Raw genomic sequence first — 16,700 nt, 5'->3', positions numbered from 1 at the left:
TGAGACGATCGCGGGGATGCCCGCAGCAATCGAGTCCGCGGGTCCCGCGACCGGACTCACGGGGGTCCCGACCAGCGCAGGAGCGCGCCGCCGGCGGCACGCTCCCGATGGCAGGGCGGCATTGAATATTGGATGTACCTGTACGCCAATATGCCTGCCCGTGCCATTCTGTCGACGTACATCGTCGTGCGCTGGTCGGGAAGTGGTTAAGGCACTGTAAACATGACAATACCCAGAACAAGCAATTGACCTGGTTTACACCTACAAAGTGAACACAGTGTGACCCTGGGATACAGTTTAAAAACAAGTTCCGCTAAGCATGCTGCAGAGAGCAGTGGGCATGACCAGATTGTGTATGAGTGGCTTCAAAGAGGGCGATTAAACAAAAACCACCCCTTGACCACCTACCTCTAAACGAACTTAGCAGCTGCTTCGTTGACTACACATTGCCATGATGTTGATGCTTAGCTTCTCAGTGACGCAATTTTAACTCAACGTGTGAAGTTTCACAAGCGCCATCCCCTTGTCCATTGAAGTCAGTCGCTGCAGCCACAAGCACAATCTTCTCCTGAATGCCTGCAAACTGCCACTACAAAGTAATCCACTGGGGATACCTTTATAGTGGAGCAGAAGGGACTGTGAAATAGGCATAGGCCTTTGTGGTAAAAGGTCCACTTTAAGCCACAAAGGGCTTGACCCGACTCTCAAATACTCAATTTATTTTGTGAACATACATTATAGCTTGTTTTGAGCCCGTGTCCCAGTATGGGAAACTGATGAGATTTTGGGGGTCGCTGCAGTCCCTGAAGCACCAAAGGGTTGTGCATATTATTTAATGATAGACATACTACAGGAGAGGGTCAGAGACTACAGACATGATACAGGAGATAACCAGAGACTGCAGATGTCCTACAGGAGAAGACCAGAGACTGCAGATGTCCTACAGGAGATGATCAACTAAGTAGCCATTTTGAAATTCTACCCATCAGCAATGAACAGCTATACAGTTGGTAAACAACAGGTCGGGGTTTAGGATAACAGTCCACAAGCAGTGTATGGGGGGAAGGACCTACCTAGACAATACCTGTAAGATAACCCTACAGGTCCAGTACTATCTTTCCACTTTCATCACTAACCATAATCTGACAGAGGTTCTGACTCTTCCATACTCTAATAAAAGTTTTGGTAGAGATTATTTAAATTCTGGGAGATGAGAACAAGTGGGGGGTGACACAGATCTCTAGAACCTTTCACATACACCAGCCCTGCTGGTAATAGGCAGATGTCAGTCAGGGCCTGTATAATATTTTCATAGGCCTGTATTGTCATAACCATTTAGAGAAAAACCAAACACATATCTAATACAATTTATTAGAAGAACAAAATTGAGTTTTTAGAAGCAGTGGGAGGGGAGGGGTCATTTCTCTGGCTTACCGTTCTCAGCGGGGAGCCTGGGAAATGATCCAACTGGTTTTCACAGAGGACAATCTGGTCTCTCCTCACCTTTATGATCTAGAAGTCCAGAAGTGACGTCATGATGTCACTTCCAGTCTAGGGTGGATGTAAACTTTTTTTTTTTTTTTTTAAAGCATCAGATGATTTTTTATTTTTTATTTTATTTGATGCTTTCAAAAGGGTAGGAGGAGAGGTGTTTCCATAAAGAGGACCTGTCATCCCTTATTTCTATCACAAGGGATGTTTGAAAAAAAATTAAAGGGGTTGTAAACCTTCACGGTTTTTCACCTTAATGCATCGAGGTAAAAAACCTCTCGTAGTGCACCAGCCCCCCCAGAAGCCCCCTTTTTCATGCCTGAGCACGATCGTTCCAGTGCCAGGGACGAGCAAACCTGCTCCAGCTGGTGTCTCAGGTCCTGATTGGCTAGATTGATAGCAGCACCGCCATTGGTCCCTGCTGCTGTCAATCAAATTCAATGACACGGTAGCCGGGGACGGAGCTGCGTCCTGCCGTCTGTGTCAATGGATGTAGCAGCAGAACATGGGAAGTGCACTTCTCTGATGGGGCACTCGAGAAGAGGAGGAGTCAGGAGCGCCGCTGAGGGACCCCAGAAGAGGAGGATCAGAGACACTCTGTGCAAAACCAACTGCACAGAGGAGGCAAGTGTTGGAATGATGACATGTTTGAGGAAAAAAAAAAAAAGCATGAACGCTTACATATCCTTTAAAAGGGACAGTGTATATTAATAAAATAAAGAAGTAAAAAAAGATTTTTATTTTTTTTTAAAGAGAAAGTAAACAGATTTTTTTTTTCTTTCCTTCCCTTCAAAGTAAAAGGCATAATTTGCTAGGATAGCACATTATGTGACACTTTCCTGCAAACAAAACCCACATCACTCCCCCCCCCCCCCGCTGGAGGCTGCATCCATCTTCCATCCAGGGCTGCGCACTCTGGCTGTGTGACTGGCCTCTGATGTAACTCCCATGCATGCGCACAATAGCCACTGGTCACAGGCTTCTGAAGAAACAGCATGGGCGGCTGTTCCTTCAGAGTGCATGTGCCGATGACATCATTGGTGTAGTATACAGTAAATATATCCTAAACGGCGCATTAGGAGATATTTATAGTACCTATAGGTAAGCCTTATTCTAGGTTTACTTCCTCTTTATGTGCCTCCATCCCTCCATGCTCGCGCACAGAAGTAAACACATACTTAGGACGCACACGCATATGTAAACCGTGTCCGCACCACTTGAGGTTTTGCCGCAAACGTTATAGTGAGCGCAATAATTCTAGCGCTAGACCTCCTCCAACTCTAAACTGGTAACCTGTAAAAAAATTTGAAGCATCGCCTATGGAGATTTTTAAATATTGTAATTCGTCGCCATTCCACGAGCGATTGCAGTTTTAAATTGTGACGTCCCATATCTATTTACTCTGTGTAACATCTTTTATATTTTACTAAAAAAAAAATGGATTATATATGGTGTTCTTTTTGCATGAATATTTATTTAACGTGTATTTGCTCTGTATTTTTTCCTTTAAATACTGCGCAAATACCGTGTGACATTAATTTTTTTTTAATAACTGCCATTTTTATCTCTAGGGTCTTTGCTTAAATACATATATTTTATGTATGGGGGTTCTAAATAATTTTGTAGCAAAAATAATAACTTTGTAGCAAATAATAATAAAAATTTTAACTTGTAAACCAAAAGTGTCAGAAGACCTGATCTTAAAGTAGTTATACAACTCCTGGCATTTAGATCAGAGAATAAACATCATAATTCAGCAATGGACAAAGACATGAACTGTGTTGATAGCCCAAGGCTGTTCTCTCCATATGTACTGAGTTACCATAATATGTCAAATAAAACGCAAAAGGTGAGCCAAAAAGAATCTCAACAGTACAGGCCCCCCAGAAGAAATGGTGGATGGAACCCGAGATGGACCAGAGAAGACAATACGAGGAGGAACTATGGGGGAAACGGCCATCATCGGAATCAAAGAGGGGAAGAAACACACTGGATACAAGACAGAAGAGCAGAAAACGCATACGAGGAAAGAGAGGAGGCCTCCAGAAAAAGAAGAAGGGAACAATAGGGGAGGGCATTTATAATTTAAGTAAGGCGGTTTTTACGGAGGAAGAACTCAGGGTGCTGGACATGGGCTTAAAGTTTGCCCCAGATAAGGGACTAGATAAATTTGAAACATATATAGACCTCCAAAGATTTGTGAGAAAACTTAACATCAAAAAATTCTTTGCAACCAAGAATCCACATACGAAGGAAGATACTAACACATTTTACCAGCACTCGCAATTAAGAAACAACTCAACCTTCAATCCCAAAGTCCAGCAGGATGAAAACATTAAGGTCTTCAAAAAGATGGTCGAACATGACCTAAGGAATATAGAGGTGAGAAAAACCAAAGGAAAAGGAATATGGGACACCATTAAATCAATTGAAAAGAGAAAGGGGATTATCATCAGACCCGCAGACAAGGGAGGCGGCCTTGTCATTTTGGATAAACAAGACTATGAGAAAGAAATGGAGAACTTGTTGAATATACCTGACACATACAAGAAGCTGAAGAAAAACCCGAAATCAGAATATGAAACTAAACTTAAGAAATATATCAAAAGAGGCAAAGACCAAGGCATTTTGAATAAAAAAGAGGTGAAATACCTATTTCCAAAGGCGGCAAAGACCCCAGTTATTTATTACGTCCCTAAGATCCACAAAAATCAAACTCACCCACCTGGGAGACCCATAATAAGTGGAATCGATTCTTTGTTTTCCAGGTTGGGGGCATATGTGGATGGTTTCCTACAGCCCCTGGTGACAAAAGGAAGGTCATACTTAAGGGACAGCAAGCAATTACTAGAGGACTTGAATGGAATCCCCATTAGTGAAAGTGACATATTGGTGACGATAGACGTGGAATCGCTATATACAAATATAAAACAAGAGGATGGCATCAGCAGTGTCGAGTGGGCATTACAACGACTATCGGATTTAAAACAGGAACAAATAAGATACATCATTGAAGGCCTAAGGATGGCAATGACTTCGAACTATTTCTGGTACAATGGAACTTTCTATACACAGACAAAAGGCGTGGCAATGGGGGCAAAGTACGCTCCAAGTGTGGCGAACTTGTTTTTGAACCGATGGGAGGAAGAACAAATTTATGGAGTGCATAGGCAAAATTTGAAATTTTACCGTCGATATATAGACGATATTGTATTGGTATGGGGAGGCACGGTAGAACAACTGCAAGACTTTTTTGGAGAAATCAATGACAATATATATCACATCAAATTCACAGGAAAGTTTAACACCCAGACTGTAGATTATCTGGACCTCCAAATTTACAAACATGAAGGAAATCTTGGCACCCGCACCTTCTTCAAGACCACAGATCGCAATGGGTACATCCCCACAAATAGCTGCCACCATTCTAGGTGGCTAGGGAACATACCCAAAGGCCAGCTTCTACGGCTATACAGGAACTGTAGCAAAATTGACGACTTTGATAAGCAGGCGGATATAGTCATCGAAAGGTTTAGGAAGAAAGGATATAAAGAAGAAAATCTCCGTAAATTAAAAAATGAAGTAAAACATATGGATAGGAAAAAATTAATTGAAGGCAAGAAAGTAAAACCAAAACAAAACCTCCATGACATTGCGTTCCTTACAGGGTATAACAGACAACATAAAGATGTAGAGCGTATTATCAAAAAACACTGGCCGATTTTACAAGCAGACAGCTCACTCCAGGCCATGTTGCCGAACAAACCACGGTTCATCTACAGGAGGGCTCCAACACTCCGAAACAAACTAGTAAAAAATGTGGTGGACCCACCAAAACAAATAAAAATTTCCGAAACCCTAAAAGGATTCTATAAGTGCGGAAATTGCCTCCCATGCAGAAATAGTAAAAAGACAGAAAAAAAGAAAACTACTTTTAATTCCACCTCTAATGGAAAAGAATATAAAATCAAAGAATTGATTACTTGTAACAGCTCCCACGTCACTTACGTCATTGAATGTCCTTGCCATAAGCAATATGTGGGAAGGACCACCAGGGAGTTAAAAGTCAGGATAAGGGAACATATTGCAAATATCAAAAAAGGCTTCCAGAAACACAGTGTTTCCAAACACTTTAGGGATTTCCACAATCGGGACCCTGGACAAATGATTTTCTACGGAATAGACAAAATAAGAGGCCACTGGAGAGGGGAAGACAAAACGATCAAAATATCCAGGAACGAAACGAAATGGATTTTTAATTTAGATACCCTCCAGCCAAGGGGAATGAACATAGAATTAGACCTCAATTGCTTCTTAACTAACTTTTAATAGTCAATTGCTTCTTAACTAACTTTTAACAGTCAAATGTTTGCCTCAGCATTAGATAATGCTGGACGAACATTCCGTAGTCGAATGTTACCCATACACATACATAACATTACAGGATCCCGATAAGACCTAACCACATATATAAGTAACCTATCTACCCCAATATTAACATCTCATGGCCCACACCTTCGGGTTCAGGTCGAATGTTATTCATTCAAAATACATTAGATGTGTCGGAATTACAACAAGACTGATCTAAATTATCTAAAAGTTCCCCTGTAGGAATCAAACATACAGTCACAAATATTACAATCACCTATAGGACGATGTTAAACAGACCTTCTTAGCACCTCCATATATATCTATTTCTTAAGAATTTTATTTTATTTAATTCCTTCCCAAAAAAACTTTCCTCTTGGAAAACTTTCCTTTGGAATAATTTCTCCATTTACATTCACATATTAGTATGCATAAAAAACTTTTTTAAACATAAAAAACCCCTTAAATAATTAAATAATATTAAAAAAACCCCTTAAATAATTTTTATAATTTTTATAATCTTTACAAATTTATGCGTTTTTTCAGTATTAATGTATACCCCCCTTTTTTATGCATGAATTTTTATGTAAGAATTTTTATATATGTATGAATTTTATATACGTGAATTTTATGTATGTATTCCTATACATACATTTATTTACTGTATTTTTAGTGTCATTTTTATTTTTATTCTCTTAATTATAAACGTCCGGTTAAATGGGAAAAACTAAAGAATGTCATCTAAACTGAGTATGGTTTATGGGTAGGCTGCAGTGCTCCAAGGCTAAGTATATCAGTCTTCCCTAAGGGCACTAGGGGGAGTAATGGCATTCATCCCCAGCAGAGTAAGGGCATCCCACACCCAAAATGGCGCTGTTATTTTAGCGCAGGCGTAGTGGAGCACTGCACCCTATTTAAGCAATAAGGTGCACCAATATGGCCGCTCCAGAGGACGTCGTAGTGACGAAACGCGTAGGGCGTGGCCACGTTGTGTGCACTCGTTTGAGACGAACGGCGGAGTTTTTCCTATATGCACATGCTTTTAATGTAAAATGTGAGTAGATTTTAATATTAATAAACGAACGATTTGGTTAAGAACGTATTACACTATGGATATGTCTTCCCTTATATAATTAACGTTGGATACCATACGGACGGAACAACGAAGCTTCACCCAGTGCACCAGCAGCAGCCAGAGAGCGACACAGTGGCTTACATTGTGAAGGTCCATCCAGCCCCACAGGGGCATTAACTCTGGTGAGAGCATTCACATACTATAGCACAGAGTGGCGCACCGGGGATGAAGTTCTCTAATTGAAAGCCCGCACTATTTGCACGAGTAAATCAAATACCCCCCATTGACTTTTTGTAACAATTACAACAATAGTCTGAAGAGGCAGCACTATCAAGCCAAATATTAATTTTGGACTTATATTGGACACAGATGCGTCTTCATGCGATTATTGGTTGAAAATATTGTCTATTCGCACATTTAGCGACTTCATGCGATTTTATGGTTAAATTATTTCTGATCCTTGGTTGTTCTGACCTTTAGTTGCTTTTTTGCACATTTTTTTGCACATGTTTGCACAATCTGTTTTACACTAACATACTGTTGAATATTAACATTATTTCCACTAATTTGCACATTTAATGAAGGTTTACATGTTTTTAGTAGGCTGATACGTATATGATAATTTAATACTCATTTTTTGTTTTTATTATAATGGAACATGAATGCTGACTCCACATTAATCACACACAATTTGTTTTGGATAAAATTGCTTTAGGATATTTTTTTTCACGGTATCACCAACAGCTTTTTTCCTTTTCTTTCTCTTTTTATATAAAAAATTAAACACTAGGATTTGATAAGTTAACTCACCTCATCACTAATAGGGTTTAGCGCCATAACCTTTTTATTTCACAAAAAGAATCTGGTTGCAATACCCAGGTCCTACTAAATGTCTAAAAAAAAAACAGACCGTCATACCAGATAATACAAAAATCAGTATATATTTTTCTCTCTCGAGTTTCTGTACAAAAAGTAACAAAACATGGGAAATATACAAGGATCTGAAGGGTTATTTTAAGTATTTACAATATTATATGCCTAAAAGTCGCTTGGCGTCTTCACTTTGTGCCATTAGGGCTTCGCTGGCATACTTCTGCAGGAGTTCCATTTTCTTTCGTCGGATCAGAGCTTCCTCAATCTGTACAAAACAAACAAGAAGGATCATTGTGAAAGACTCAATAAAAATCTCCATTTGCTACAGATTGTTACAAGAATTAAAATAAACCACAACTAGAAATAACATTTGGAAACACCACTTAAACAAGATTTATAGACAAAGCATACACATTCATTTTATAACAATAGCATTGTAACAAAAGTTATTTTTGATATTCCAATAGAAGCCTCTGTCCATTTCTTTGGTTTACTTTGATTTCTAAGGACTACATATGCTATGGCACCTTGGAACTAGAATTCCTGAACTGATTCTGCCTCCCAAAACTCCTCTCTGCCCCTCTGTAGTTCAGGCAGCTGGCTCTGTGTATGTGTGACACAAGCCATGAATAATCACAGGGCATAGTAAATACGTGTCACAGAATTCAAGTAAGTAAATTTGTGTGATTCTTCAAACCTCACAAAACTTCACCTCTTAGCGCCTCTGTAGATCAGAAGGCAGGCTCTATGAATTCTGTGACACAGCAGTGTCTACTCACAGGGCATAGTGAATGTGTGTCAGAATTCTAGGTTGTAAATGTGTGTGTGGATCTTCAATCAGATTAGGCTAGAAATAGTTGAATTACAAAGTAAGGATGAATATATGATTTTACATTTAGCCCAGAGATACATTTTAGGATTAAGGCTTTATTCACATGCCCTATGAGGTCTGAACAGTGGATTCTAGTAGCAGGAATCACGGAGGTTGTGGACAGCTGTCCGCCACAGATCACACGTATCACGTACATCCAGGCATGCAGTCATCTGTACATATAAGAATTGCTTTTAACCCCTTTCTCCATAAAAAAGGGAATGATCAGTAATCAGTTGTGCACAGGTTTTCCAACATGTTAGAAGTTCACTGTAAGTAATAGCGAGCACTTGCAACTAGAGTTGTACTGATACCACTTTAAGACAGAGTACAAGTACCGATACATTTTTTCAAGTACTCGCCGATATCGATTCCTGATAGTTTTTTTTAATGTGATGTGACAGTGGCACCAATTTGCAGCACTGATGAGGCGTGGACTGTGTCAGCCATTTTTATTTTTTACAAAGTGGATGGTGTCTTTTTTTTTTTTACAATTTTACTTTAAACTATTGATTTATTACAATGTTTCCTTTTTTATTACTTTGTTTTTAATCAGCCCTGTTGGGGGGGGGGCTTTGGTGAGATGTCTGGGGTCTAAACAGACAGACAAAGGGTGGAGGAGCACAGAGGGTGACCAGGAGGACACATGTGGGAACCGGAGCAGGACACGGAGGGGGACTGGACTGGCGCACACGGAGGACACACAGAGAAGGACTGGAGGAGGATACAGGGGACAGTCAGGGATGATTGTGGGGGGGGGGGGGGGGGGGGGAGTTACGATCACCAATCTCCCTGTGTGGCTTTTAATAAAGCAGCTACAAGTCGTGGGGGGGTCCTCCTAATGCAAATGCTGGATATCGGCACCGATATTGGTATAACCCTACTTGCAACATATTTATCTCTCCTTATGCTTTGCAATCATTTACTACTTGCTTTAACACTACTACTGCTGGACTTTAATAAATGTAGCCGTTGCTGAGATCTGCTTCATAGTTGTAACCTATACAAGAGCGCAATGAACATTTGCTGAAGGCACAAGATATTCTGATTTTCAGCTGTGATTTTTTGAGGAGTGCCTGCCCAATAGGTATATTGACACAAACCATCACTGCAATATATTTAGGCAGCTAGCCGATGGATGACATTTGCCATTAATTCGTTGTCGTGCTTCATATACCTAAAATGACTTCCAGACAATGCTGTCTTGTTTTAAAATGGTAACTGGTGGAGGGTTGATATTTGATGAATTAGGCGTTAATCATATGTCTTTCTAGGTGGTTCTGTACTAATAAAGATTTTTCAGTAAATAATTTAGTTGGATTCTTATGTTCATGGTAGTTGGTTTCAGTCAATATTTTTGCTGTCCTGCCTATGATGTCTATGTCATAGACTTTTCTTTTTACACATCTATCCCAAAAGCAACCCTTTCATAAATGCAGTCACATAATGCCTATGGAATAGGGAGATGAAGAATGCTTCATCTTCAGTTTCTGCTCAAGGATAGTGTATATATATATATATATATATATATATATATATATATATATATATATATATATATATATATATATATATATATAAAACTTGTCACTGACAGTCTCTATAGGACCAGTGATGGCGAACCTGGGCACCCCAGATGTTTTGGAACTACATTTCCCATGATGCTCATGCACTCTGTAATGTAGTTGAGCATCATGGGAAATGTAGTTCCAAAACATCTGGGGTGCCAAGGTTCGCCATCACTGCTATAGACACTGAAGCAATACGGGTTGGCTTACTAATCTGTTCAATTGTTAAAAGCTGGTTGAAATATCCTAAAAACGATCAAGTGTATAACCAGCATCAGATAAATATGCAGCCTCACAACTTTCATGGCATCAAGTGCAGACAATGTGCTAAACCCGACCAAAGATGGTTTGAATCTTGCTCAGTTCAGCAAGGACCTGTTCATTCGGACCATCTATGAGCAGGCTGAATATACCCAAGGCAATCCATCGAATGACTTGGGTACAACCAGCATGTCAGATTTTCAGCATGCGACTATTGCCAGCACCTATAGCTGTTGGCAAAAATCACTGTATTCCCGTGGCTGGGACGGCTCCCCATGTTTTCCCACCGGCAGAACACAATAGCCCCACGGGATGGATTCAAGTGAATTTCTTTCCTGCAACCAAAGACAACTGCACCATTTATGACCTAAGTTTGCTTTAATGAATTTTGAAATACTTACCTTAGAAGGAAGTCCTCCAGTGGAGCGCTGTCACCACTGACAAGGCTTCCATCTTCCTCCGCTCTCTTTCGGGTTTGAGTGATCCGAACATTTGGAGGGTGAATAAGCCCACCAGCATATATAATTTAAAACTGAAAAACGAATTTTTGCGAACCTCTTTTTGAAAATCAGTGTTTTGGCTGATTCTTGCTTCAGTACTTTCCGAGTCAACAGAACAAATTGTTCATATCTATAATTTCGAAACGCATTGGTTAACCCCACCTACTGGGAACCATCTACAGTTGTATACAGTTGATGGTGGAACTGAACAGCAAGTAGCTGGGGAATACCACTTCAATTAATCCATTATGTGCTTATATCATGGATACTTTTGTACTATATGTGATTGAAAAACATTTGAGTTTAGGAAAAAAAAAAAAAAAAAAAAAGAAGTATTGCTTTTATATTTCTCCTTTTTTAAGTGACAAAAAAGAAGATATTTTTAACATATATAAAATGTTTGAATTGCTTTAAAAATCCCATAAAATGAGGATACATACTGTGAAAGCTAGAGTATGTATACAGCGAGAGGACCTGGGGCATGTTTCCTTTATCTTTAAAGAGGAGGGCCGGTTAAAATAAAAAAATAAAAAAAAGTCAGCAGCTGCAAACACTGCAGTTGCTGACTTAATAAACACACTCACCTGTCCAGGGCGCCCGCGATGTCGGCCGCCCGAGGCCGACCCGTCCCTCGGCTCTCGGGTCCCGGCGCCGCCATTCCCTGTAAGGGAAACAGGCAGTGGAGCCTTATGGCTTCACTGCCCGTTTCCTACTGCGCATGCGCGAGTCCCGCAGCTACTGCGCATGCGCGAGTCCCGCAGCGCTTTCCGAATGGGACGCGCTGTGTTCTGGAACACACAGTTCCCAGAACACAGCGCGACTCATTACCCAGAAGACGCCGCGACGAAGACAGAAGACAGAAGATCTCCACGGAGGAGGAAGAGGAAGATTAAGATAAAGTGCCTAGCAACAGGCATTTCTGGTAAGTAAAAGAAAAAAATGTTTTCATTTTTTTTTTTATAGATTTTTTTCTAATTTTTAAAATGTTTTTGTTTTTCAGGGTGGCCCTCCACTTTAATGTTCTTTGAGTAATTGACCTAAAGGATCACCAGGATTCCCTGGCAACTAACAGTTTCAAATAATGGCAAGGATACACAGCCTACTGATTTAGATTCACATCACAGATCTAGCAAAACTATTACAATGAAAATGTACTCTCTGTTGGATACTTCATTCATGTTATATTAAAGAGGGGCTCCAGTTATTTTTGTGTTTATTACAAGTTAGTAGCTACAAAAAGTGTGGTCACCCGAACCGTTGCTTTTCTCCCTCTCCTCTCCCCGAAATTACAAATGTGGGCACACAGGCTGACCGCTTTCAGCTTCACAGCCGGGTGCGTGCTGCGCTTGCTGAATGGTCCGACAGTCTTCTGGGACCTGTGATGTATCCCGGAAGAGGATGGGAGCGAGAACTAGGCAATCCGAGTGGAAGTAGGAGCGGTACTTGGCAAAACTAGGTAACTGCTCCGGCCCCCCCCCCCCCCCAAAATAAATAAATAATAATATACCAAAATGTGGCAGGTGAGGAGGAGGAGGAGGAGTTATTTGAGCATAATTTGCCATTTTGGGTCGAGTGCCGCTTTAAAGACTACCACCACGTCTCCTCCTAAAGAATCCATACTGTATGTTTGTGTGTATAGAACAGATTAGGCATCTCATTATTGGAGACATTAAAAGATGCATTAGTAATCAGTGTATTCTGCTCATCCCTAACAGATCCATAGATTTGGGGCGAAATTACCTTATATGATAAGCTCAGTACACAAAAATACAGCTTACCTCTTTCTGAGATGGTACTGGTACATGAGCAATAAACTTCTGCTGTCCTTCATCCCTTTCATTTTCAGGGTCACTGTCTTCTCCAGACTTAGGAAAACAACAAAACAATGATCAAATTGGTGAACAATAGATTGGCATTTCAAACTTGTAATTTAAAAGGCACTGTGCTAGAAATCTCCACCTTGTCTCTAGCAATCTCTAGGGGGTGCATTATTGGGATGTTACGCTTGTCCTGCAAATAGCAGTATGGGAGGGGGGGAAAAAAAAGTCCAGTAATCAGTGCACTGATATGCTCATCCATAACAGATCCAGAGTGGCAGTCTTCTCCAGATTTACAGATTTAGAAAAACAGTATATAAGCCAATTGCAACAGCTCCATTAGGGGCTCCGCCCCCTAATCCATGCGCCCGGCCCCTAATCAACATGCAGGGCGCTGTATGCATGGATTTCAATTTTTTTTTTTAAGCACGCGATTAGAGCCGGAGGCTCTAATTGACTTAAAAAAAAGATGGGCTCAGGGCGCCCACCAGTTGTGCGACAATAGTGAATATTGGCTATGGTCTTCCTGCATATCCTCCCGGGCCAATCAGGAAGCGGTTCTTATTATCGGATTGGCCAAGAGGAGTGGTGACCATATTTGCCGCCGAGGAGGAGAGGCAGGGGGAAGCAGCCGAAGCTGCCCGCGACCTAAATGGGGCAAGTGCAGGGATTGTGTGCGGACAGGTGTGCGCTGGGAGGGATTTATTGTTTTCCGCCACTGACATAATGACATAAGAATTTCAAACTTGTGTACCATGCTAGAAATCTCCATCTTGTCTATAGCAAGATGAAGACAAACAGCAGTATGGAGGACATTTTTTTTGTTGAGAGGCCTTCCTAATAACTATCTGTAATGGAAGAACATGCACCATTTAAAACAGGAAGAACATTGGTATGTACTATTCAGGGGCTATGGAATTTCAGAGAGATTTTTGCAAAATCTTGCTGAAGGGAAACTTACAATTTAAAAAGGACACATGCATACGCACACAAATAAAAAAAACAAAAACAAAAAAAAGACAGACTTTAGTACACAATTCTGTGTTGTTCTGTCAATATGGGGTGCTGTATGTACATTATGTTGATACTAACAGGTATCAACATATATTGATCAACAAAAGCATGCAGCAATTTCATAATCAATAGGTCAGTTTGTCTTATGACATTTTGTTCTGGCCTGGTCACATTTTATTATACAGGATTTATATAGCGCCAACAGTTTACACAGCGCTTTACAACTTGAGGGTAGACAGTACAAATGCAATACACTTTAATACAGTAGGAACCAGAGGGCCCTGCTCCTTAGAGTTTACAATCCAAGAGGGAATGTCAAAAGATACAAGAGGTAATAACAGTGGGGAATGTGCCCTAGTGGAAAGCCAAAAAACTGCCCACCTGTCACAGACAGGTATTGTTCTGATTACAGCAAGTATTGCAACATACAGCATACACACTCCAAGCACAAAGAGAAAACCCCTTATGAGATTGGCCATAGCTGGGCAGATGTCCACTTTCTCATACCACACCTGAGACCTGCTGCAATCTTTTCTGACAGCATAGAATTCAGATGCAGTCATCTTCGTGTATTCAAGCAGCCACACGTGTCTCAGTTGGATGAATTCAATAGCCGACAGCAGAGATCTGAGCATTTATTATACAACAGAAAACGACATGTCCATGGCTAGGCTTAAGCTAGCCATACACTGTTCAGGTTTGAACAAAAAACTGAATAGAATACCCATCCACACAACTGAGGTGGGTAGGGCAACCCTCCTCGCTGTGCTATTATATGGCGACAGCAGGGAGCCCCCTCCACTGTCAGAATACACATATCAGCATTGCAGCCAACAAAAGTCAATTGAGAGATCAACTTATGTTCAAAATGCAGTGATCACACATGGGTCAAATTTTGCCTGTCCCTGCTGAGTCAGGCAAATTTTGATTAACTATACTGCATGGCCAGTTTTAGAGGTGCAACAAATTGGAAAAATCTCCCTGTGCTGCAATTAGCACCTCCAACTGCCTGAGACACTCCTTACTGACCTCCAGTGCATGTGTAAAAGCCTAATATTACAAAACAATTCTAAATCGAGAGTATCACTTGATTTATTTAGCCATTTATGGCCAGCCTAAATGCAAAGCTTAAATTGCTATGCAGTGTAGGCAATGGTTGGGTTGGTCTATAGGGAAAATATTAAACTTCATAAACACATTTAAAGTGAAAAACTAGTTTTTTTTTTTTTTAAAGACAGCCTTTTAAAGCTGAATTTTAATCTGCTTATAATTTGCCTTTCCTGGCTACCCCTTTCCCCCTCAACATGCCTAATGAAATGACTGAATAAAACTCTTCCATTGTAGCAATGAGCTGCCTCTTGGGAGAAGTCATGCAAATATTAAAATACTTTGATGGGTGGCTATCAGTCTGGAGGAATGGGCATTTACGCAGTCTGCGTTTTCTTTAAAACTTTAAGTAGCAATTTGTGAAAGCTGCTTTCTTTTGCTGTTTAAGTAATGCTCAGTACACAGAGGAAGTTTTCTGATCACTGTACTAACACATCCACTGTTAGTGCAGCGATCTCCCCCACTGAGGAGCTATTGTATTCTGACGGGGACTGCTGCCCCCCCCCCCCCCCGCCCCGCCAGAACAGAGTTATGAGCACTTGTAGCCATTGGCTGCAAACGCTGATCGGATAAGCCTGCTGGATTTACAGCATGCTTGTTCGACAGAAGCTGGTTATGGAGCTGTATACACAAGCTGAAAGTTGGCCGGTAACTGCCAAACCGACTGTTTTCGGCCTGTGTGTACTTAGCTGTAAGCTTGAAAAATGTGTTTTAATTGGCTACAGATACCTATGCTTCCCCTTACTTATCTTTGTTATCCTATCCCCTACATCCATACCCCTTTTTTCCCACCTTCCACTAATGTTGTTGGGTCCAGTTCTGCGAGGGAAACAGAAAATATTTTTTTCCAGAGCAAACTTAAAGTAGTTGTAAACTTTTTTTTATTTTATTTTTTAATAAAAATAAAGAAATAAATAAAAAACCATGCCTATAATTACATGTTCTGTGCAATGGTTTTGCAAAAAGCAGCCCTAATTCACCTCTTCTGGTGTCCCCTGCCCCACACCCTTCCTATTCATCGAATGCCCCCATGGAAAGCCACTTTCCTTGGGGGAAAATAAAACCTGTGTGCAGCCATGTTGCATGAGAGCCTCCTCTGCCCGGGATTCTCCCTCCTGATTGACTGAGACACAGCAGCAGGCGCCATTGGCTCCCGCTGCTGTCAAAGTCAGCCAATGAGAGAGAGGGGGCATGGCTGAGCCATGGCTCCGGGTCTGAACACACAGAGTAGGGGCTCCAGTGCCCCCATAGCAAGCTGCTTGCTGTGGGGGCACTTGACAGGGGCCAAGAACGCTGGGGAGGGACCCAAGATCTGGGCTGCTCTGTGCAAAACCACTGCCCAGAGCAGGTAAGTATAACATGTTTGGTATTCTTAAACAACAAAAAAACAAGACTCTAATATCACTTTAAAAGAGTCAAGCACCCCAAACCTACCATCATCTGTTAAGAAAAAAAAATAAAGAGACACTTTACTGACTCATTTTTACCTCATCTGCTGTCACTGCATAGATATTGACTTCCTCCTCTTCTTCGTTTTTATCACCAGATGCAAGGCGAGCTTCCTTCTCCGCTCTCCATTTTTCTATGGCCTCTGCAATGGCTGATAAAAAAGTAACATGTTTATAAGCAAAACATTTATTGTATACAAAGAATATATACTACAAAGATCAACCCAGTTTTCTTAAAATTTGCAACTAATTGGGTTGACTTTATTTTTCCCTCCACACAGCTATAAAAAAAGTAGTCTATTTCTAG

General features: G+C 40.8%; 1 protein-coding gene across 1 annotated transcript in view; it reads right to left on the bottom strand.

The window, feature by feature from the left end:
- Positions 1-7,856: 7,856 nt before the first annotated feature.
- ISY1 (ISY1 spliceosome associated protein) overlaps positions 7,857-16,700 on the bottom strand; it is a 38,107-nt gene continuing 29,263 nt past the window's right edge. The window contains exons 9-11 of the mRNA XM_077452147.1: positions 16,433-16,545; positions 12,786-12,872; positions 7,857-8,072 (exon numbers count right to left, since the gene is read on the bottom strand). Coding sequence (XP_077308273.1) covers positions 7,965-8,072; positions 12,786-12,872; positions 16,433-16,545 — 308 coding nt within the window. The 3' untranslated portion in view covers positions 7,857-7,964. The remainder of the gene's footprint in view (positions 8,073-12,785; positions 12,873-16,432; positions 16,546-16,700) is intronic.

Source organism: Lithobates pipiens, unplaced genomic scaffold (genome assembly GCF_037356315.1).
Source record: "Lithobates pipiens isolate NorthernLeopardFrog02 unplaced genomic scaffold, aLitPip1_a1.2 Scaffold_23, whole genome shotgun sequence".
NCBI lineage: Eukaryota > Metazoa > Chordata > Amphibia > Anura > Ranidae > Lithobates > Lithobates pipiens.
This window is presented reverse-complemented; position numbering and strand designations above follow the sequence as displayed.